We start from the raw sequence: 22800 nt of genomic DNA on the forward strand, positions 1-22800 counted from the left end.
ACGCGGTGCATCTCTATAATCAAGTCCTAACAATGTAAGTATGTCCTTAAACAATTTGTCCTACTGTTTCAGAGCTTCGCTTTTATGGATGTTGTCATCCTTGTTTATATTTGGTAATAATGCAGAAACAGCACTGTTAGGATATCAACTATTATGCGTGAAGCAGGCATACCAAATTTAATGTCAAAATACGACAATATTTAACACTTAGATATAAAAGGGTTACATGTATTGGACAATGGACGATAAATTATTGATAATCTTACAATTCTAATGTATGATAAGATGACTTTACAAGCCTGTATTTATTGGGAGGAGAAAGGGTTGTAAATTAAAATTATTACAATTACTTTTTGCCTCCAAAATTTCTCAGGAATAGTGATACAAAAAAATCACTACATTTTTTGTCGTTCAAAAATTAACTTTTGTTTTCAAATGGTAAACACGAAATTGACGCAAAACTGCACTGTACCCATATTGAAAAATAAGATGATTGAAGTCCCTGAACAGATTATGACGTCATACGATAAATAACAAATGAGAGGCCAGCATAAATTTTACCATTGGTCAATAACAATGTATTGTATACTGGCATCTCATTGGCTATTCTATCGTATGACGTCATAATCTGTTGAGGGACTTTAATCATATTCAAAAATAACCTTTAAATAAGTTAGGGTTATGTTGTGTTAGTAAAGCTTTATCATAGTTGGGTAAGCCTCAAGAAGTATTTAGGCTACAGCAAGGTTTAAGCATCCATTAGGGTTTATAAGCTTGAGTTTAGATAGTGAAGCGATCCCGTATTATGGTCAAAGGTTGTCAACACCGCTCTTAAAATTTAAATTAGGAAGGCCTGCTTTCCCCCTTTTCCTTCTCAAGAAATACACCCTCTGGGAAACCCCTAGAAGATTTAAAATATGCTTTTGTTATCATAATTATCAATAGGTCTAAAATATGTAGACAGAGAAGTTTTTCTTTCCAATGTCATATCTCTGTATTTTACTTTGCACCTTACCGCAGAGAATCAGAAATTTTATTTATCACACATCTGATTAAAAGTCATAGATGCAAGGATAGGTTAATTGAAGAAAAATTAGGATCATCAAAATTTTTCCAATTTTGTTCCTTCACCACGCCTCCACTGACATAAAAATCCGGTGGGTCTTCACAAGGCTTTTATCTTATTTTTTTTTTTTTTGGGGGGGGGGAGGTAAAAACTTTATAGGAATCTCTAGTTCTTAACATTAAAGTAAAACATTAAAACATTAGTAGAGAGGGAAAGGGTTAAATAACTGTACTGTAAATAACTCGCACTGTCCTTGTGCAGTCTTTAAATTAGGTCATTGAAAATCAACCAATTTATTAACACAGCCGAGTAGCAGGAAAAAATTTGGTAGCAATGAATAAGGATGGGAGGTAGTTATCTGTATATACATCTATATTATAGATGTTTTCTTAACTACAAAAATACTAATAAAAAAGATATTTTCCTACTCTCTGTTAATGGGAATTAATGAAAGGATTTATTTATAATCAATTGTCCTATCCCTACATTCATGAACAAAGCTTCCTATAGAGCCATTCAAATTAAGCCCAGTGTTATTATGGATTTATAGAGCTTTGCTAATTCTTTTCGCGGCATTGCGCTATCTATCCCTGTCAAACTTATGTTCTGTTGTTGTTACTAGCGGCTAGCTGTGTATTTGAAGTGTTAGAGAAAGGAGGATAATAGCATAAAACTACATAGAATTAAATCTAAAAATAAAAAAAAACCTTTTAACAATCTTGGGACCAATGTGGAGCTTTCCATAATTGGAAACTCAAGCCGTTTAAATCTACAAAATTATTGATATGTACAAAATTATCTATGGTCCATTGTCTTATCCCTTATATCTATGAGTCCTGACCTTTTTTAATATTCCATGCTTGGAAGACATTCTCAAATTTAAATCACTTCCGGCTTCGCCCCTCGCCTCTAGGGGCTTTGGCCTATCTCCCAAGATAATAGCCTAAAACCACGACAGGACCAGTAGGTATATTTCCTAAAGAGTAGAATACGATCGTTCAGTGGTTACCGAGATCTTAAAGGACAGACGGACGGACAGACAGACATCGTTCTACTTTGTATTACAAACTAGCGGCTGCGCCCCTAGCATCTAGGGCTCTATATTCAAACAGCTAAATAAGGGCAGAAAAATAGCTTAAATAGCATACCCAGACTTATTTATAAAAATAGAATAGCCTAAAACCCTCTCAGGGCCTATACAAAGATTCGCTCTTAAAGAGAACCATATCGGTTCAGTGGTTATCGAGATCCTTCGCTACAAACAAAAAAGCTTATTACTTTATATTATAGGATAGACATAAAACATAGCAAATCAATAAAAATTGTATATGTCAAAAATTTGCCAGTCAAAATTGAAAAAATTATCGACTATTTGGCCTTAAATAAAAGTGGTCGTGGCTGACATATCATCGACATAAAGTTGTTCTAATGACAATTTAATTTGACAGGAATAACATACATTCCAAGTCAATTAGAACCCCTCAAAAAAACACATGGAGTTTAACAATTTAACAAAAGTTTAATGTTTTTGTTGAGAGATTGGGTAAAAAAGACCATTCATTAAAAATTGTCAACAAAATTGACAGTATTTAATTGCAATATTTGTACTTTATGCAAAACTAGCGGTTTCGTCCGTAGCCTCTAGTGGCTTTGCCCCAAAAGGTAATGAACTAGGTTTGATCAACCCAATTTTTGTATTTTAGATTTAAAAAGAAAAGATAAAAAAATTGGGGGAGGTTTTTTTTTTTTGGGGGGGGGGTTGAGGGTGTCCCATCCCCTAATAAAATAGCTTAAAACCAGTAGGGATATTCCCTGAAGAGTAGAGCCCAATCGGCTCAGTGGTTACTGAGATCTTAAGCTTCAGACGGACGGACGGACAGACATTATTCTGCTTTGTATTATAGATAAGAAGTATAGTGCTCTTACAAATTAGCAGGTCCAGGTACATGAACCTTAAGGGATAAGACAATGGACGATAAATTGATGTAAATTTTCATTGTTGATTAAGAAAATTGCCCCTTCAGCTTCTCTAGATCAAAAATAATTTATCAACAAATACCCAAAGTTTTAAAGCAAACGAATGAGAACACAGCTTTATAAAACTTTGGGTACTAGTATACTATGCCTTCACACTTCTAGGATTTTTCGGAAAATGTCTCAAAAATCCGCCATGTGACGTCTTTAAAATAAGGGGTGAGAGGAGAAGTGGGAAATAAAACCCCTAAAAAAAGATAGATAATCCCTCATTTTTATGATGTCACATAATAATTTGAGACACTTTGTAAAGCTATGTACAATTATCTGAAATTATTGTTGACAATCTTGTACCATACGATACCTACATAGTTGAAAGATTCTTTACAAACAAGGACATAACAAATTAGTTGAATGGTGCTACAATTTTCAAACTTAAAAAGCAAATCAATTTAAGGAAAATTAAAGTTTTCATGTACATAAGAGTTTATAATTTTATTTCATATTTTGAAGGAAAGTTTTGGATTGTTACTGGAAAGGTTTTAAGCTACTTTTCAATCCATATTAGTTACGAATAAAATAGAGCCAGGTTTTTACAGCAGGGAACAGATCTATAGTATAGATGTATATACAGACAACTACCTCCCTTTCTTTTTCAAAGACCTCTTTCGTATGCTTATAAATTATTTTCTGCTACTTGGCTGTGTTAATATAAGCGACACAATTGGTTGATTTTCAATGACCCAATAGAAAGATTGCACAAGGCGGTTGTGATGCAGTTATTTAACCCTTTCTACCAATTTTCTTTTACTCTAATCAGAAGGGTAAAGGCATTCTAGATCAAAACTCTAGCAGACAACCAGCTCCTTAATTGTACTAATTTTACTTGAAAGTTAAAAAAGTGAATGTTATTTTTGGTTTGTAGGACCATCCCAAAAAAGATACTTGAGGGTATAAAAAGAGGTGTAGATTAGTGACTAAAAAGGAGTGCAGAAAAAAAGGGAAGACCTGTTCGGGATTGTGGACCGTTTAGGGACTAAAATTCAGAAGATACTTTAAAAACAAAGTTATGTTATAGAATATTTGATGATTCGATCTTCTAAATGACCCATTGAGGGAGGGGACATTGGGCTTTTTATTACACTAGTCCCCAAAGTTTTATACCATTTTTTTATTAGTTGGCTCAACAACTTTCGGGACTTTTGTTGAATTATGATTGGTTGGTTTTTTAAGTTGATTGTTTAAACTTTCAACCACTAACTTTTATCCACAGATGGGGTAATTTGTGCATCATCACTGGGGATTTACATCAATTTATCGGCCTATGTCTTATCATTTTAGATCTCTGAAAGGACCACTGATCAAAAATGTTTCGGAATAAAACCTGTATTTTAAGAAACTACTTCTTCTTAAAATTAAAAGTAGCAATACTATTCTATTGTATTTAAATCAGGAGAGTAAACGAGCATGATATAAAAAAAAGACCAAAACCTAACCATTTATAACAGTATATAGAGAATAATTATCTATGTCATTGTCAGGAGTTTTTAGAAGGGGATGGTGGGGTGGGAAGGGGCTAAACATTCTTAAGATGTTTTAAGGCACTTGTAATCTATTTTGACAGATTGTAGCCTGGTTCCATAAAAACCTTAGTAACGCTGTATAACATTACAACATATAATGTCATCATGAGAATTAAATCATAATGTCATAATAATAGTTATGTCGATAAAATATCAGTTATTACCACTTTTTATTCTTTTTGTCTTTATAGCGGCTACGGTCTCTAGGGGCATTTGAAGGTATATTGAGGGGGGGGGGGGGACTAACCTCCTCTTTTAAGTTTAGTTAATAAATTGTACCACCATCCTCTCCCAAAATGATTATATACCTTCCCAGGACATATGAGAAACTTCACTGTGAAGCAAAACCATATCGATTCAGCGGTTAATGAGATTCTTTAGTTAGATAGACACACACAAAGACAAAAATACATCCTTTTACTCGTATATAAGGATACAACTAACTATAAAATGACACGTTTCATTTTTGCTAGAGGCGTGATTATGTTCGACTATCTATACTTGGAAATGGTATTGTAAGGACATACTGGGATGCGCAAGCACGTTAGCTGAAAGATGGGTATTGGTATTGACGGGCGTACATGTAGATTTTGTAAGTAGTGACGGAATAATTGTCATGTCATATCATGCACATAAGAAAAAAACTTTCAAATAAAGGTAGTGAAATTAAAAGGTTCTTTGTCTCCAATGTTTTAATGTACCAAAAATAGATCTATAGTATAGATGTATATACAGACAACTACCTCCCTTCATTTTTCAAAGACGTCTTTCGTCTGCTTCTAAATTATTTTCTGCTTCTTGGCTGTGTAATATTAGCGATACCATTGGTTGATTTTCAATGACCCAATATAAAGGTTGCACAAGGTGGTTGCGATGAGGAGATACAGTTATTTAACCCTTTCTCCCTCTAGTGTTTTACTCTAATATGTCATATCATGCACATAAGAAAAAACTTTTAACCAAAGGTAGTGAAATTAAAAGGTTCGTTGTCTCAATGTTTCAATGTGCCTAAAATGATTTAATCATTAAGCAAGGTTTAAGTAGACCAAATATTTATACAACAGTGAGAGAAAAAAATCCTTATTGGTCTGCAATTCATAAAAATTGTAATAAAAAATCTACGAAAATAAAGCATAAATCCGCCCATCTTTAAGGGCAGGAGGTACTTCTTGAAGTACTGGGGGATATTGACGTCCCTCCCCTTACCAGTCACCCTTCCTTCCAGGGATATGAAAGGTTTGCGTAGGACTAACTATCCTACCTGTAAAAATCATCACAGTTACAGAAACCACCCACAAAACCTCAAACACTTATGGCTCTAACACAGCCAGAGGTGTGCATGAAACAAGAACTGTTGGAACTGATGCTCAGTTTACTGAGAATATGAAAGATGGTGGTGAAACCCGAAAGGAAGCTATCAACTTGATGACAGGACCAATAAGTTCTAAGCAAAGCTGTAAGATAGGAACCTGGAATGTTAGAACAATGTATGAGTCAACTAAAACAGCCCAAGTAGTTGAAGAAATGACAAGTTACAATATCGAAATACTTGGAATTGCAGAATGTAGATGGACAGGACAAGGACAAACCACAACCAAAGATGGCCACCTAATACTTTATTCTGGTCATGAAAGTCAACATATGTATGGGGTTGCTATAATTATCCAAAAACGACATGTCAATTCACTAATAGACTGGAAACCTATATCAGACAGAATAATTAAGGCTAGATTCCAATCAAGGCACTGCAAGTTGACCCTTATCCAATGCTATGCCCCAACAAATCACAAAAGTGAAGAAGTAAAACAAGAGTTTTATGATCAACTGCAATCAATCAGAAACTCAGTACCCAAACATGACATGTGTCTAGTTCTTGGAGATATGAATGCTAAAGTAGGAACTGACAGGACTGGAGTGGAAAATGCAATGGGACACTTTGGCATAGGTACAAGAAATGAAAATGGAGAACTTTTACTTGAATTCTGTTTAAATAATGATATGGTCGTAGGAGGTACATTATTCCAACACAAAAACATTCACAAATATACCTGGACAACACCTGATGGACAAACATGAAACATGATTGACCATATTATGATCAATAGAAAATGGGTCAAATCAATGCAAGACTGTAGGAGCTATAGAGGAGCCGACATATTCAGTGACCATGAACTAGTTGTCAGTAAGATTAAATTAAAGCTGAAGCGTACTGGCCATGATAAAAAGAGTGAGATTGGCAGACAATATGATTCTTCAAGATTAAAGGACCCAGTGATAAAGAATGAATTTGTCTTAAAACTCAGAAATAGATTTCAAGTCTTAGAGGACCTAAATGACGAGACTGAGATCACTTGGACTTCAATTAAAGAAAACTTTCAATCTACTGCTAAGGAAATCCTAGGACACAAGAAACCAGAGAAAAAGGACTGGATCTCTGAAGAAACATGGAACAAAATAGAAGAGAGAAAGAATCTTAAAAACAAAATTCATAATGCTCAACATTTGGCTGACATGGGCAATTTAAGAGCTGAATATACTTATAAAGACAAAGAAGTCAAAAAGCGCACAAGGAAAGACAAGAGAGATTACATTGACAATCTGGCTGAAAAGGCCCAGAGAGCAGCTGACTTCGGTAACATGAAAACAGTATACAACATAACCAAGCAATTAAGTGGCAAATATAACAAAAAGAGTGGTGAAACTATCAAGGCTAAAGATGGTAAATTACTCACTACAGAAAAAGAAGTTGCTGAAAGGTGGAAATCGCATTTTGAAGAAGTTTTGAACAGACCTGAACCTGAAATTACTGCTGAACCAGAACCAGGACATGAAATAGACATAGACACAAGACCACCAACTATTCAAGAAGTTAAAGCTGCTATACATAGTCTAAAGAACGACAAAGCACCTGGACCTGACTTGATAACTGCTGAAATGCTTAAGGCAGACATAGATCTTTCTGCTAGGACTCTGACTGATCTCTTTGATAAAATTTGGAGACAAGAAAAGATACCAACTGACTGGTCTAAAGGTATAATCATAAAACTACCTAAGAAGGGAGATTTGAACAATTGTGATAATTGGAGAGGAATTATGCTGCTTTCTATCCCAAGCAAGGTCCTATGTAAAGTTATTTTAAACAGAATTGATGAGAAAATTGACAATAAACTAAGAGAAGAACAAGCTGGGTTCCGTGCTGGAAGAGGCTGTGTTGACCAAATTTTCACCCTTAGGACAGTTATTGAACAATGTGTTGAATTTAACAAGCCACTCCATGTAAATTTTGTTGATTTCTCTAAGGCCTTTGACTCCATACACAGACAAAAACTCTGGAAAATACTAAGAAGTTATGGTATACCTGAAAAGATGATAATTATGATAACTAAATTTTATGACAACTTCCAAGCCTGTGTTTCAGTTGGAAACAATAAGACATCTGATTTCTTTAAAATAAGCACTGGAGTTAGACAGGGATGCATTTTATCACCTATTCTATTTATATTGGTCATTGACTGGGTGATGAAGAAAACCACAGAGGACAAAAAACGTGGTCTCCAGCTGGGCATACTAGGACACCTAGAAGATCTGGACTTTGCTGATGATCTGGCACTGATTTCAGAAACAATTAAACATCTACAAGCTAAGACAGATAGACTAGTCAAATACGCAGGACAAGTCGGGCTCTTTGTTAATGTCAAGAAGACTGAAATTATGAATATACCTACAAACCCTGATCAAACTATAACAATAAATGGTGAACAATTGAAACAAAGCAACAAATTCACCTATTTGGGGAGTGTTATCAGCAGTGAAAATGGCTCAAAAGCTGATATTAAAACCAGGATTGATAAGGCTAGGGTTGCTTTCAACAGTCTACACAACGTTTGGAATTCAAAGAAACTTGCTCTGAAAACAAAAATCAGACTTTACAACAGTAATGTAAAATCAGTTCTTCTTTATGGAGCTGAATGCTGGAGAACTGTGAAAACTGAAACAAATCAACTTAATGCATTTCACAATAGCTGCCTAAGAAGAATTTGCAAAATATTCTGGCCAAACAAAATGTCAAACATTGAGCTGTATGCTAAGACCAAGTGCAATAGTATTGAAGCAGAAGTGAAATTTAAAAGACTAAGATGGCTAGGACATGTGCTCAGAATGGAAGAAAATAGGTTTCCAAAAAAGTGCTTAAAATGGAACCCCACCACTGGTAAACGTAAACGGGGACAACCAAAAATGACCTGGAGGCGGAGCACTGAAAAGGACCTCTTTAATTTGAAATTAACATGGGGAGAAGCTGAAGCACTTGCCACAAAAAGGAATTCATGGAGGAGCAGGGTGGCCGTATTCTCTGGACTCCACAGTCCAAAAGAGAGACGCGACTGAACTGAACTGAACCGCCCATCTTTAAATATTCAAATAAACTGCGGTTGGAACCATCCATCTTTCAATACTAGTGTGTGTCAAGGAATTTTTTATTAAAGGTTTTGAAGTTCATTTGCTAGAATATGCGGAAAGTGTCATGTGTGACGTCACAAAAATACTTATTTATTACGCAACATAGTATTTTATGACATCACACATCCCTTTTGATAACTTGTTATACCATTCGATAACATAAATAACTTTCATTTAAACTACATTGTAAAGGAGAACCAAAACAGTTCAGTGGTTAGACAGATCTTTCTGTACAAACAGAAAGACAGAATTAAATATCTCCTGTTGCTTTTATATAAAGATTGAATTGAGATTGGTTTATACAAAGTAAAAGTGTTAAAACTATGGAGTCATTATCTATAATACAAAGTAAAACGATGTCTGTCTGTTTTTACCGAAGGATCTCGCTGAACCGATGGGGTTCTCATAGGTCCTGGGAAGGTTTATAACTATATTGGTGGAGGGTAAAATTTTTTTTACGTAGAGACTCGAACGCAACATAGAAATTATTAAAAATTATAGACAACATTTAAATTGACACTAGATGCCTCTAGGGGCGTAGTCGCTAGTTTTATTAAAAGTCTTTAACATGCACAATTAGGACTTACAGACAAAGGTTGTAATACTCATCATAGTTATTCTTTAGATAATATATCCCTACTAATTTTATAACCTTTTGATGTCCTAACAATGGCAAAAAATACGCGGACTAGTTGTAAATCAAAATGTCAGGTTTAGACATAAACTTTGAATACAAATTAGTTAAACTCTTTCGAGACAGGTACCAAAGGTTTTTTTTGGGATGTGTGGCCCAAATAGGCTTCCCTGAGAAGCGTAGCAACTCTGTATATGTGTCACACCAAAATTTATTTAAATAAACCTTTTTTGGGATAGAGGAGACATTTGGCTGTAAATTAACCCAGGTTCTACGAAATACCATAAAAAAAGAGTCGTTTTACCAGAAAAGTGGTAAAGCTGGTCAACCTGGTATAATATACCAGTTTCGTGGTAAATTTTACCAGGAAAAATTTTAGCCAAAAAATTAGTCAAATTTTACCATTTTTTTTGTAAAATTTGACGAAACAAAAAAACCCGTTTTTTGTGTTTTAAATAAAAAACAGCTCTTCATAATCAGTTGTAGTACTTTAAAATAATGACTTTTATACAATGAAGCCTAAATTTAAATTTTTTTTTTTTTTTTCAATTTTACCACTTTTGGAAGTTTTACCAAAAATGTGGTCAATTTTACAACTCTATTTTTCAGGTTAAGTCCGAATTTTCGGACTTAGACAAAAAAACACAATTTGGTCAATTTTTACCAAAAAGTTGGTAAAATTTGACAAGGTATTTTTTTAGGCTAAGTCCAGATTTTTGGACTTTGCCAAAAAAAATGAACTTGGTAAAATTTGACCAACTTTTTGGTAAAAATTGACAAGGTAAATTTTTAGGCTAAGTCCAAATTTTTGGACTTTGCCAAAAAAAAAAACTTGGTAAAATTTGACCAACTTTTTGGTAAAAATTGACAAGGTAAATTTTTAGGCTAAGTCCAAATTTTTGGACTTTGCCAAAAAAAAAAACTTGGTAAAATTTGACCAACTTTTTGGTAAAAATTGACAAGGTAAATTTTTAGGCTAAGTCCAAATTTTTGGACTTTGCCAAAAAAAAAAACTTGGTAAAATTTGACCAACTTTTTGGTAAAAATTGACAAGGTAAATTTTTAGGCTAAGTCCAAATTTTTGGACTTTGCCAAAAAAAAAAACTTGGTAAAATTTGACCAACTTTTTGGTAAAAATTGACAAGGTAAATTTTTAGGCTAAGTCCAGATTTTTGGACTCTGCCAAAAAAAAAACTTGGTAAAATTTGACCAACTTTTTGGTAAAAATTGACAAGGTAAATTTTTTGGCTAAGTCCAGATTTTTCCAAACAAACATCCTTCTACTTAATGATAAACATCGCAAATAAAATATAATGAGGAAATATTCAGACCTAATACTTTCCAAACAAAGCATCCTTTTACTCAGCACTATTTGCTTTCGTTATATGGAATATGAAATTAATAAAATATGATGATAATGATTTTATTTAGAATTTATTTCATATTATAACATAACAGGTCATATAGATATTATCCAGGTCAATACTGAAACTACAAAAGATTGGCATCCAAGATAACAACAGTCTACTACTGATGCCTAAATGTCGATTGATAACAGTGCCACCTGGAGAGGTAAATTGTAATGCTGCTTTTATGGAGATTAATGTACTGAAGAACAATCAGGCAAGTCTCCTACCTGGAGGTACTCTGACTATTTGGCTGGAAGTTATAAAACCTGGACCTGAAAGTGCAGTATCCTGTCTCTCTGGTGACCTGGAGAATTGTTTTGAGGATCCAGAGTTTACTGATTGTTTGATAGAAACTAGTACCTCCAAATTAAAAGTGCACAAGTTTATACTTGCCTCAAGATCTCCAGTATTTAAGGTAGGTTTTTCCATTCTTACTTGTTAATTAAATTCTTGTCAATATTTTTAGGTAAATTTTTAGGCTAAGTCCAGATTTTTCCAAACAAACATCCTTCTACTTAATGATAAAAATCGCAAATAAAATATAATGATGATAATGATTTTATTTAGAATTTATTTCATATTATAACATAACAGGTCATATAGATATTATCCAGGTCAATACTGAAACTACAAAACTTACTAGTATCGTTTCTGTAAATAACATTTTTTAGAATTTTAGCTTGTGGAATGTTTGGAGCTCTCGAGTAGAACTTAATTAATAAACACCGATTGGGCGGATTGTAATCAATACGCTTTATATGTTAAAGTCAATATTTTTTAGAATTTTAGCTGTGGAATGTTAGGTGTCAACATTGTCGTCATAATAAACACTGATTGTAATCAATACGCTTTATTTAAGTTAATTTTAACTGACTAACAGAATATTCTCTGTTCAACATTGATCGTCATAATAAAACTTATTAGTATCGTTCTGTAAATTATTTGTTAATTTTAACTGACTAACATATTTTAACATATTTTCTCGGTTCAACATTGTCGTTATAATAAATAATGAAATTTTTTGTATAATCTGTGACTGTTACATGTTGAGATGGAACTCTCGTTGTTCTCCATGGAACTGCAAAGCTCCACGTACTTCAAAACTGGTTCAACTCCAAAATCCTGAAAAAGAATATTCATTTTTAAATTAAGCAATTAAAGGATTAACAAATCAAAAAGGCCTTACAAAAAGGAAAGTTAACGGTTTTGGGAAAATTTCATGGAGAAAGTAGATACAGCTTGTGTATGTGCCTGCTTATTAGAGAAAGTTTAATTCAGTTATCAATACATAACCAGACTGAGAGAAACTAAGAATGTCTTATAACGGGAATTTGGAGTTATGGTATGAATTAAATAGTCGTATGTTAGTACTAAGAGAGAGTCTAGAGATTAGAGCCAGAACTGACAATGTTGAGATCCAGAGGGAGGTTTGTAAGAGGTTATATCAACATGGATGGATTACTACACATCTTAATCGCTGCCGTCCTTCCCCTCTGCTGCCCGCCGCTGCCCAGGCTGCCGAACTGGCAGCTGTTCTTCACGAAGTAAACATGCACGAGGATGAATGTAATGCTGTTTAGATTTTAATAATATCCTGAATGTACTGTTTCAATAATATAAAGTAGTAAAATCTAATTTTAAATAGCTACCTATCTAGTACATTATTTTTATGTATTAACTTTTGTCTAACCAGTTTAATATCTATCTAATAAATTTAATAATAGCTTAATTGTTAATATAATTTAGTATACAGTTTCATAAAGGTAGTTCGATGTGTGTCTGTGTATATTAACTTCATATTTGTTATGCTTGTATACATGGAAACTACCTTTTGGGGCCGAGGTGTTGCCGTAGTTGCGTGTAGGATTATTCCAACTATCTTTTATTACAAATAATTAAACACTTACTTTTAACGGATGAATTTCTGATGGCAACAGCTTCATGTTGGTGCTTAAGAAATGTTCCACGGTCGAATTGCGGTCAGCTTATAATCAGAGAATACACCCAGCTGTGTGCGAAGCTAAACCTGAAAAAGAATATTAATTGAAATATAATTTATATATATTTTTAATATTATTTTACAAAACACATCTTATAATATCTTTCTATTAAGGGTATAAAACTTCGTTACGCTTAAAACAATCATAAACCTTAAAGGGCGAATATAGGTTGGATATAATATGAGCTTATTTCAAAGGTGCTATTATATAAATTATAATAAATAATTTAAAGATAATGACATATCTAATTGTATTAGTCTGTTTACAGCTTATAAAACCTGTCTAACTCAAGATAATATTATGTAATTAGTGTGGTTCCCTAAGAACTCAAACACTCTACCGGTATCACACAAGGCTTCGTAGCAAGGTTGAATTAAAAAGGTTTCGTTAAAGGATAGTCTTAATAACATGGCCTAAAATATCCATGTTCTTATTAAAATTATTTTAACACTTACTTCTATGTAAACCATTCACTAATTGCAGCGCCCATATATTTTCTCACGAATCTGATTCCTGGTTAAGTCTGAAAAACAATATTAATTGAAATATAATTTGTTAATATTTCTATTATTATTTATATATATTAATAGTAGAATACTTTAAATATTAAGAATAGGATAAAAAGTCGTTCTTATATCATATATCAAAAAGGTTTAAAAAATTATAAAACAAACAGTTTATCGAAGTAGCTTAAAACCATGCGTAAGGTCCTAAATTATATTGATTTTTTTATTACATTATTTAAAACTTACTACTAAGTGAGCCCTTCTTTAATTGCAGCGCCCAAATAGTTATTTCTGATGAATCAGTGTTGCTGAACCTGAAAAACAATATTCAATTTAAATATAATTTATTAATATTTCTTACATTCATATATATTAAACCCGGATTATTTAATATTAAGAATAGGATAAAAAGTGTTTCTTAGATCAAATCAAAAAGGTTTAAAAAAGGCTTAAAACAATTATCCTATTATATATATTAATATTGTTCTCTTTTACAACGAAGCTTTTTATTTATTTTAATCTATAGCTGAAACTCAAATTAAAAATAGGATGAGGCCTCGACTTTTCTCTTCCTACTTTAAGTGCCCCTAGAGGCTTCTAAGGGGCATAGCCGCTAGTAAAACTTAAACCGTTAATCGAAGGCAGCCTAAAACCGTACGCTCAAGGTCCTATATTATTAATGTTTTTATATTAAAATTATTTAAACACTTACTTTTACGCAAACCACTCTTTGATTGCAGGGTCCATATACTAACAGCCAAGACTGAAGGTGGACACGTACTTTTTTAAACATCTGACTATCATCTCTTTGATTGCAGGGTCCATATATCAACACTAACAGCCAAGACTGGTAGACAAGTACTTTTTTAAACTTCTGAATATATAGCTCTCTAGGAGTTCTTAACTGACATTCATATAAATCTTGTGACATGGACCATCTCCTGTCAATCATACTTGGATATAACACGTATTTTCTCTAAGAGACTTGAACTATAACACTCATTGTTTACAATAGTTTTCAATCGGTATAGCGGCATTCATGCACATGCTCTGTACAGGTATACAACTTTATATTGAAAAATATTTCTTTTATATCCATTGCAATATATTTTTTTATATTTTATCGATGATATTTCATTTAAGTCATTGCCAAAAATATATTACATTCACATTAAAAAAAATTTACATTTATTTAACTTTCGTAACCCTGTTTTCAGATGATAAAATCAACGTGCTGGACAAAGTTGCCAAACTTTAAAAAACACCTTATGTATATAATATCATTTTAATATTTTACCGGTTAATTAATTAAAACTGCATAACTTATATAATTCATGAAATGTTATTATTCGTTGCAATTTTACGATTAAAAATATAACTGTCTTGCAAAGTGTTTTGCCACCTATTCAATCTGTATGTTGGCAACCGTAACTTTCCATCGGCGCAATAATTCAACTGGACTATATGACTACGGTGCATTTTTGTATTTTAGTAATCATTTTTAGTGAAAGTACAGTGAATTAAGACGTTAATATGTATCATTCTGTTTTATAATTCAAATTTTATCATTAATTATTGAAAATTCTTTCTAAAATATTCTTCGTATTCGTTTTTTCTCCCATTTTTGGGACTCTTTTTAGCTTACGTAATATACAGGACTTTTTTAAATGTAAAATTAATAAATATATGTCTTGCACCGTAGTATAAACGGATTGTCGCAAATATAGGAGTACAATTATAAGAATGAAACTACTTTTTTGGCCCAGAGGTGCCGGAGGCACTGGCTAAAAATAACTGTTTTTAATCTTATGCTTTTAGATTTTTATATTCGTAGAAAACCATGCATATAATACGATATGCTAGTTACCTAGTTTTTTGGCGTATGAATGAGAACACCTGTTCCTATCCACCGGATTCGAATGAATACGAGCTATTTTTATTTTGTAATTTTTTATTTCTTAAATATTCTACCTTTTCAGATAGTTCTGAATAACAGGCTATTCAAGTTAATCACCTGGGTACGCGTACATCATAATAACAGGTATGGGTGTATATTAGCTGTATAAGATTTATTTTTTTTCTCCTGCTACAAAATTTGTTCTAAATAAATAGGGGGGGGGGGGGGGGGGAAGTTTTGACACATTTGCGTAAACAGGGAGTATAGGCTTTATCTTTGGACTGAGAGTATAGGTTATTAGGGATAAAATCATTCTTATATGATGAATTTTCCCAAGTTTTAATATTTTTTGGATAGGCCTCCAGGTTCCGGAGCTCCAGGCCTTCTCCCCCCCCCCCTTGTTTAAGGACAAATAAAATACCGGAAAGTTAAAAAACATTAATCACACCCCTCCCAAAAATAAACAAGACAAACAAAATAATCATTCCTCAAATTAGGATGGATCCATACCAATACCACGAGCTGCATGACAGATGGGACGCCCTCATGGTTAGGATGTTGAGACTCTTCTCCAAGCTAAATATTCGAGTTCAAGAAGAATCATGTGGCATTGATGACGCTGTTGAAATAGTAAAACTCTTATACCATCACGGTTGGGTAGAGACACACTTAAAGAAGATTGAACCTATGCCCGAGAATCTCTACGAGAACGAGAGACCCCGCCTGGATGATACCGAGAGACGTGTCATTGACCATGAAGCCGACTGTGCACCTTTCCTCACCAACGTCAGCCCTTTTTTCTAAATAAAACCCAGAGTAACAAGGTAAAAACTACGAAATTATTGCAGGGGTGTATATTCTGCTCCGGGGGGGGGGGGGGAGGGGAGGGGGAAAAAAGAAATAAGTGGATCAATGATGGAAGTTGCTTCAAATCACATGCTCTTGTTCATGGCTAGTTGTCTTTTGTAGCAGGGGAAAAAATTGTTTTTAACCAAAAAATGTTTCAGAATTCTTTGAGTTTCTTCATTAAAAAACGCTTTAGTTTTCTCATTTTTAATTCAATGTTCTTTCCTTTCAGGGAAGAGAAAGGAGAAGCTAGGAGAAGCCGAGCTCGCCGCCGGCGATTTCATCCAGCCTCCGGATATCCATGCTGAAAGCGAATTTTAATTGTAATTTGTGGCGTTATCCTCTTAGAAAATTTTGTTTGTATTATTTAACTCCCCATCCCCCCCCCCCCAAACTAAATTGCTGGGTTAGGTTAGGCTAGGTTAAGTTATACGGCTAGGTAGAGGCCAGGGGCCGTTTTTCTAGGGGGGGGGGGGTATTTCCTAAGAGGATAACATCAATTTGTTCTTTCAGAACATTTACGTTAACCTCTCTTTGATTGCAGCGCCCATATATTTTATAATTAAGTACCCATGGTGACAGTGATCGAGCCCCACTGGTCGTGCAGATATATAATTTCCTGCATATAAACATTAATAAACATTATTTACCCCTAAAGCCGACGATTACGTATGCACGTGTACAGTTTTTTAAGCTTCTGGCTATAGCTCTCTAGGAGATCTTAATTGATATGTTTTATTTTTTGTTTTTGTTTTTTGATATTTTTGTTATGTTGTTTTTTATTATTTATTATTATTTATTTTATAGCAAATTAACAAATTTATCTGGGTTCAACATTGTTGTTATAATAAAACTCCATGCAACTGCAGAATTCTGCAAAAGTCACGACCAGTGGGGCTCGATTATATATGCGTTCGTCGGCTTTTCAGGGAAGGCAGGAAATTTATATAGGTATTATCCAGGTCAGGACTGGAACAAACAAAATTTTATGTATATATTGTATATAGTTATTTTTTTCAAAGTAAAAAAATGTCAGACCAACGCTGGATGACGTATGTATAATTGGATCACAATTTTGATAGGTAAGTTTAATTAATTTTATAGACAATCAAAGAATAAATAAGGGTATTTTCTTGTTTGTAACTCTAACTCTTTATTTTGTGAGTTCCTTTGACATTTAATTTTGGTTTCAAAAAGTGTCACTCCCCCCCCCCCCCTTTTTTACTTTCTCCTTCTTTCGTTATATGTAAACAAGTAATAACCTTATTATTATAACCAGGGGTGTATATTCTGCACAAGATTTATTTTTTTTCCCCTGCTACAAATTTTTTTATTTTTTTTCCCCCCTAGATTTTTCTGAAAAAGTAGGGGGGGAAATAGAAAAATATTTAAAGAACTCTATACTTCATTTATTTTATCCCTCCTACCACACATTTCTTTAGTTTTTTTTCACCAAGGAGGGGGGGGGGGGGGAAATGGAAAAAATGTTTTCAGTTTTCTTAATTTTTACATTTTTTTTTCCTCCAACCACTTATTTTTTATTTCCACCCCCCCCCCCCCCCCCCCTGAGCAGGGGATCCCATGCAGAATATACATCCCTGATTATAACATATACTTCTTATTTCAGGAGTTACCTATACACCCCTGTTAGACGTTATTGCAATGGGAGACAATTTGATTGGTACACTCTCTAAAGCTCTACTGAAGCGTATAAGAAGTGGAGATAAGACGAAAAATGTACAGGTGACTTTTTACAACTAATTATTTCTACATATTTAAGATGAGACCTTACTTTTCATTACTGTACTTAAAGTATAATCTATGCTCGACTTTAATTTCTATTTTTCACTTGCAGTCAGCGCACTATAAACATGCTTGCTCTTACACCAGTATAGTCATATTTACTGTAATCAATTGACACGTGTAGCTTGCCCAAATAACGATCCATAACAACTCCCCTATATTATTTTAAATAAGTAATTCACTAATTATGTAATCTTTTTCCAGTTGCAGCATAAACTGAGGTCCATAAGAAAACTCTTCTGTAATGCAACGAGAGCCAGAAGTAAATACTGGCGCAAGAAACATAAACAAAGTGAAGACAGTCAGCCATTACTAGAAGAAGAACAGCAGGAGGATTTGATGGATGTGGAATATGAGAACGAAACTGCATCGTCAAAAGGTAACCTACAATATCTGTAATATAAAGTAGAACGATGTCGGTCTGTCTGTTTGTTGTTTGTTTGTCCAAATTCCCACAAACATTGTCTCCCAATTTTTGTTTTTTATTTTCCTTTCAATCTAAATTTCAAACAATTGGTTTGATCAAACGTTAGTTAAGTTTGTCTCAAGATATCCTTGTTCCAGGGGTGTATATTCTACATGGGATCCCTTAACCTAACCCACCTTCACCCACTCTCTACATTTATCTACTTTTTCTGGAATTTTTAATTTTTTAACTTTCTAATTTGACTAGTTTTTCTTTACGGCATTATCCTTTTACTAAAGTAACAGGATGTCTGTGTGTCTGTTCAAAAGGATCTTGCTAACCGCTGAACCGATTGGGTTCTCCTTTACAGGGTACCTTCACATAGGTCCCGGGAAGGTTTATAACTATAAAACACCATGTTTAACATCGTATTTTTTTAGGTAAAGTTTGTACAGGCTGCAATACCAACTTCACAAAGGAAACCGAAAGTATATGTTATCAATGCTACGCAAACCAAGTTTTGGAGCGATTAAATAACAATCCTGAAGAAACAAACTACATTAATATTGTTGTAGACAATATTAACAACAATAATACCAACGATAATAATGATGCAGACAATGACAGCATTCAAGATGCCGAGGACTGGGAACACGTCGAATTGTTTGATATACCTGAAGATGATTTTGACCCAGATGATGACGATGACCCTGATGACGAACCTGATGGCGAACCTGATGGCGATCATGACGGGGATCCCTTCAAACATCTTACAGAACTTGAGAAAGAAATTGTTAATGATTTCAGAAGCGTTTGTGTTCTAGACAACCCCATCTCTCACAACAAAGTTAGAATCATCCTGGCAATTCTGAAACGCTCGTGTATTTTCAAATTTCCGTCATATAATACATTATTCAAACCCAAATACAAAGTTGAAATCAAAGAAAACAAATATAATCCTACAAATGCTCCTGGTTCACTGATTGAGTGCAGGTATGTTTATATACGATTTAGAAAGCGTAGCATTTCTATAATCATTACCAGAATTTCCGTACGTCCATTTTAAACATGTCGATTTTTCTCCTTTTTTAACAACAAACTTTCAAGTGTTCTAATTATCAGTTTGATCATTCTTTGGTATATTGCTTCCTGCGACAACTTGAGAACAATATTATAAGCTATTATTAGTTAAAAATATATTTCTTTTTCCAGATTCCCTACCTATGAGATCCTCCAAGACGCCATCACAGACTTTAAACGGTTGAATGGACAACAGGCCGTTGATGATCATATAACTTTTGACATCTCGGGCGACGGAGTGAAAGCAGCTCAGGGATCTCATATCTCCTATTATACTGTCTGGATTAGGTAAGTAATTAATATATTGTGGATTTGAAAGGGTTGGGTTGGGATAAAGTTCTTTTCATATACAGCATGACCCTCGAAAAAATATTTTTTAGGATTGGCAGCCTATATTTCAAAGGATATCAAAATATTTGTTTTACATCAATTGACAGCCCAGATTTTTAAAGCCAAAGTTTAGGAAACCATTCAATAAACAAATAAGAAAGAAAACTAAGTTTACAATTGATACTTTTTTCTATTGCATACATATATAAAAATCTGTCTTACTGTATACCAGGACTTAATTAATACCATAAGTAAACCTAGTTTTTACCACTTTTACGGTAAAATTTTACCAGCCTTTACGTTTTATAAATCAGTGACTACAATTTTAAGTCTAAGGTATTAAATGCTATTATTATTAATTCTTCTTTATTATTTCAGGTTATTCTTCAACAAGGATTTCAGTGTTATATTGCCAGTCAGCATATTTGAGAAGACGAGGAGGCGTCCCTACAGTTACAACTTTCTGGATAATGTTACCCGATTCATCAACAAACTAATTCAAGAAGGATTACCTGGACATACCTTTCAATGTAGAACCATCATCCACGATGCCGTTGCGAGAGCCGATGTATTCGGCATTCTTGGCCATGGATCAAAAAATGGATGCCCACACTGTGACCTTCCAGGGATGACTTTTTCACAGACTTATCTCCGTCAAAAGAACTTGGTATTGTTCGAATCAATGAATGTATTTTACCCCAGTGACAGTCAAAATATGGGTACGCCGAGGTCTGACGAGAAATTCCGCAAGTTAGAGGAAAATAATCAGAACATGAAAACCAGTTTTTCTGAGCTTGACCCGAGCTTGGATTTAATACAAGATACCCCCAGTGATCCGATGCACGCGTTGCACCTGGGCTATGTAAAGAAAGTGATGACGTACCTGAAGAAAGGACGTAATAGTTATCCAGAATTGGAAGAAGAAGACTTAGTTCAAATGGAGAGAATTACAGGGATGTACTGCATTTGACTAAAGAAATGACGCGTAAAATAGGTGTTTTCTTCGCGCATTTCTCGGCACTGCGATAAAATTCTGCATTTTTAGATTTATGTCTATTACACATTATTTGTACGCCTTGTTATGCCGCTTAAAAGAGTGTTAGTTTGAAAAGTTTAAAGAACTTAAATTTTGAAAATTTTCTCCTTATCACCCATATTTTACCATGAACTGCAGTAACTCCAATTATAGATGAAATCAACGATCAATTGAAGCTTGTTGGCGATTTTGATCGCGTTCCCCGTACGTCCATCATGCGCCTGACAGAGAAGAAGCTAGCCCTCAATTTGAAAAGTTCTGAATTCAAAGTACTGGGCTTTTACCATATGATATTTTATGCAGAGGTAGGTTTTTACCATATTATAATCTTTTTAGAATTTAAAGCTTATTTCAGTTTCATTATATTGTATAGCAATAACATTCTTTTTAAATTTGCGCACGTGTGCTATATTATATATATATTTCTATTGAGGAGGGTGGACTTCCAATAAGTATATAGGGCGAAGCCCCTAGAGGCTAGGGGCGAAAGAGCTAGTTTTCCCTTAAATTATTACAATGTTTTTTTTTTCCAGTTGGCAAATCTTAAAGATGAACAACGTCTGATATGCAAGTTTTTATTCCACATATTGCGCAGTCTCGAAGAGCATATAACAACTGAACGTGTGGCTGAGCTCAAGACCATGATAATGGTCCTGAACTCAAAATTGGCGGAGATGTACGGCGAATCGTGCTTGAGTTACAATACTCACATGCTTTACCATATGCCGGAACATGTCCGCCGATTTGGACCATCCATGGCGTTCAGTTGTTATGCTTTCGAAAGTGCCAATCATGTGATATCAACTTACATCCGAGGATATAATTTTGGCCTTAAAGAGGTTTCAAACAGGTAATACTATTTTTTTTTAGTTGAGTTCCTTTGACTTTTAGTTTTGGTTTCAAGAAGTGTCACTTCTCCCCCCCCCCCCCACTCTTTACAAATTTTAATGTAATTTTTAAAAATGTAACATAACTTTCTTTCCGTGTATTGCTGATCAAACACTTAAGCTATAACGATTTCACCAGCAACATACCTTTCCGTTTAACAGCCATTAATGACATAAATGACATATTTAGATTGTTGATATTTCACACAGTGAAACCGTACATAAATGAAAAGCTGGCTGTCAGGGGAAAAAGGAATGCCAACAAACGAAAGTTCGAAAGTAATCAATTCTATACAGACTGCCAAGACCTCTACTTTGTCCCAGACTGCCGTCGTGATAAAACAGTATGGTTGGTCCACAAAGTGAGGACATTTTTTCCGGCATACACCTTTCCTGAAGATTCCAGAATAATAGGTAGGGGTGTATATTTTGCACATGATTAATTGTTGTATAGAAATATTTCATGAACTATACATTTCATCTAATTCCTTTTTAACCTACCACAATTTATTTGTAATTCTCTTATCATGCCAGGAGGAGAGTGTGGTAAAGGGGGGGTCTAGGAAATATGAATTAAGTTTTATGGTTTTAAACACTGAAAATATACACCCCTGGTATTAGGAGTAGGCAAGACTGACGATCCCGAAGACTATAGCCATCCTCCAACACAACTAGCCTCCAACCTACTGAAGTACAGAGTAGCACATATCTCCGTACACCTGTTGCATCAAGATGTCTCCATCGTAATTCCTATCGGAATTTAATTTTGTACATTGAAAGCAGAGAAGGGGGGGGGGGGAAATGACACTTTTTGAAACCAAAACTAAAAGTTCCATATTGTACCCTTATAAAACAACTGCCATGCAAAATGACAGATCTGTAACT

The 22800-nt window shown here is 34.1% G+C and overlaps 3 protein-coding genes and 1 long non-coding RNA gene across 4 annotated transcripts; 3 read left to right on the forward strand and 1 right to left on the reverse strand.

Annotated features, from left to right (window-relative positions):
- Window positions 1-10877: 10877 nt before the first annotated feature.
- LOC145303948 (uncharacterized) lies at window positions 10878-15106 on the reverse strand. Its single transcript, XR_013873876.1, has 5 exons — window positions 14343-15106; window positions 13877-13944; window positions 13580-13647; window positions 13032-13150; window positions 10878-12246 (listed from the first exon to the last, which is right to left on the reverse strand). It is a non-coding gene; the product is annotated as an uncharacterized LOC145303948 (long non-coding RNA).
- A 159-nt stretch (window positions 15107-15265) lies between these two features.
- Window positions 15266-17577, forward strand: LOC145304622 (uncharacterized). Its single transcript, XM_080146543.1, has 3 exons — window positions 15266-15671; window positions 16025-16351; window positions 16606-17577. The coding sequence occupies exons 1-2, from the start codon at window positions 15517-15519 to the stop codon at window positions 16329-16331; spliced, it is 462 nt and encodes a 153-aa protein (XP_080002669.1). The 5' UTR covers window positions 15266-15516; the 3' UTR covers window positions 16332-16351; window positions 16606-17577.
- On the forward strand, window positions 17346-21049 carry LOC145304621 (uncharacterized). The gene is made up of 6 exons (XM_080146541.1): window positions 17346-17455; window positions 18001-18116; window positions 18381-18555; window positions 19023-19575; window positions 19795-19950; window positions 20371-21049. Exons 1-6 carry the CDS (start codon window positions 17428-17430, stop codon window positions 20960-20962), a joined length of 1620 nt encoding a protein of 539 aa, XP_080002667.1. The 5' UTR covers window positions 17346-17427; the 3' UTR covers window positions 20963-21049.
- Window positions 21050-21262: 213 nt separating this feature from the next.
- LOC145304623 (uncharacterized) lies at window positions 21263-22794 on the forward strand. The gene is made up of 3 exons (XM_080146544.1): window positions 21263-21878; window positions 22106-22329; window positions 22537-22794. The coding sequence occupies exons 1-3, from the start codon at window positions 21670-21672 to the stop codon at window positions 22677-22679; spliced, it is 576 nt and encodes a 191-aa protein (XP_080002670.1). The 5' UTR covers window positions 21263-21669; the 3' UTR covers window positions 22680-22794.
- Window positions 22795-22800: the final 6 nt, after the last annotated feature.

This window comes from Acartia tonsa, chromosome 13 (assembly GCF_053477335.1).
Source record: "Acartia tonsa isolate MP-2025a chromosome 13, ASM5347733v1, whole genome shotgun sequence".
Classification (NCBI taxonomy): domain Eukaryota; kingdom Metazoa; phylum Arthropoda; class Copepoda; order Calanoida; family Acartiidae; genus Acartia; species Acartia tonsa.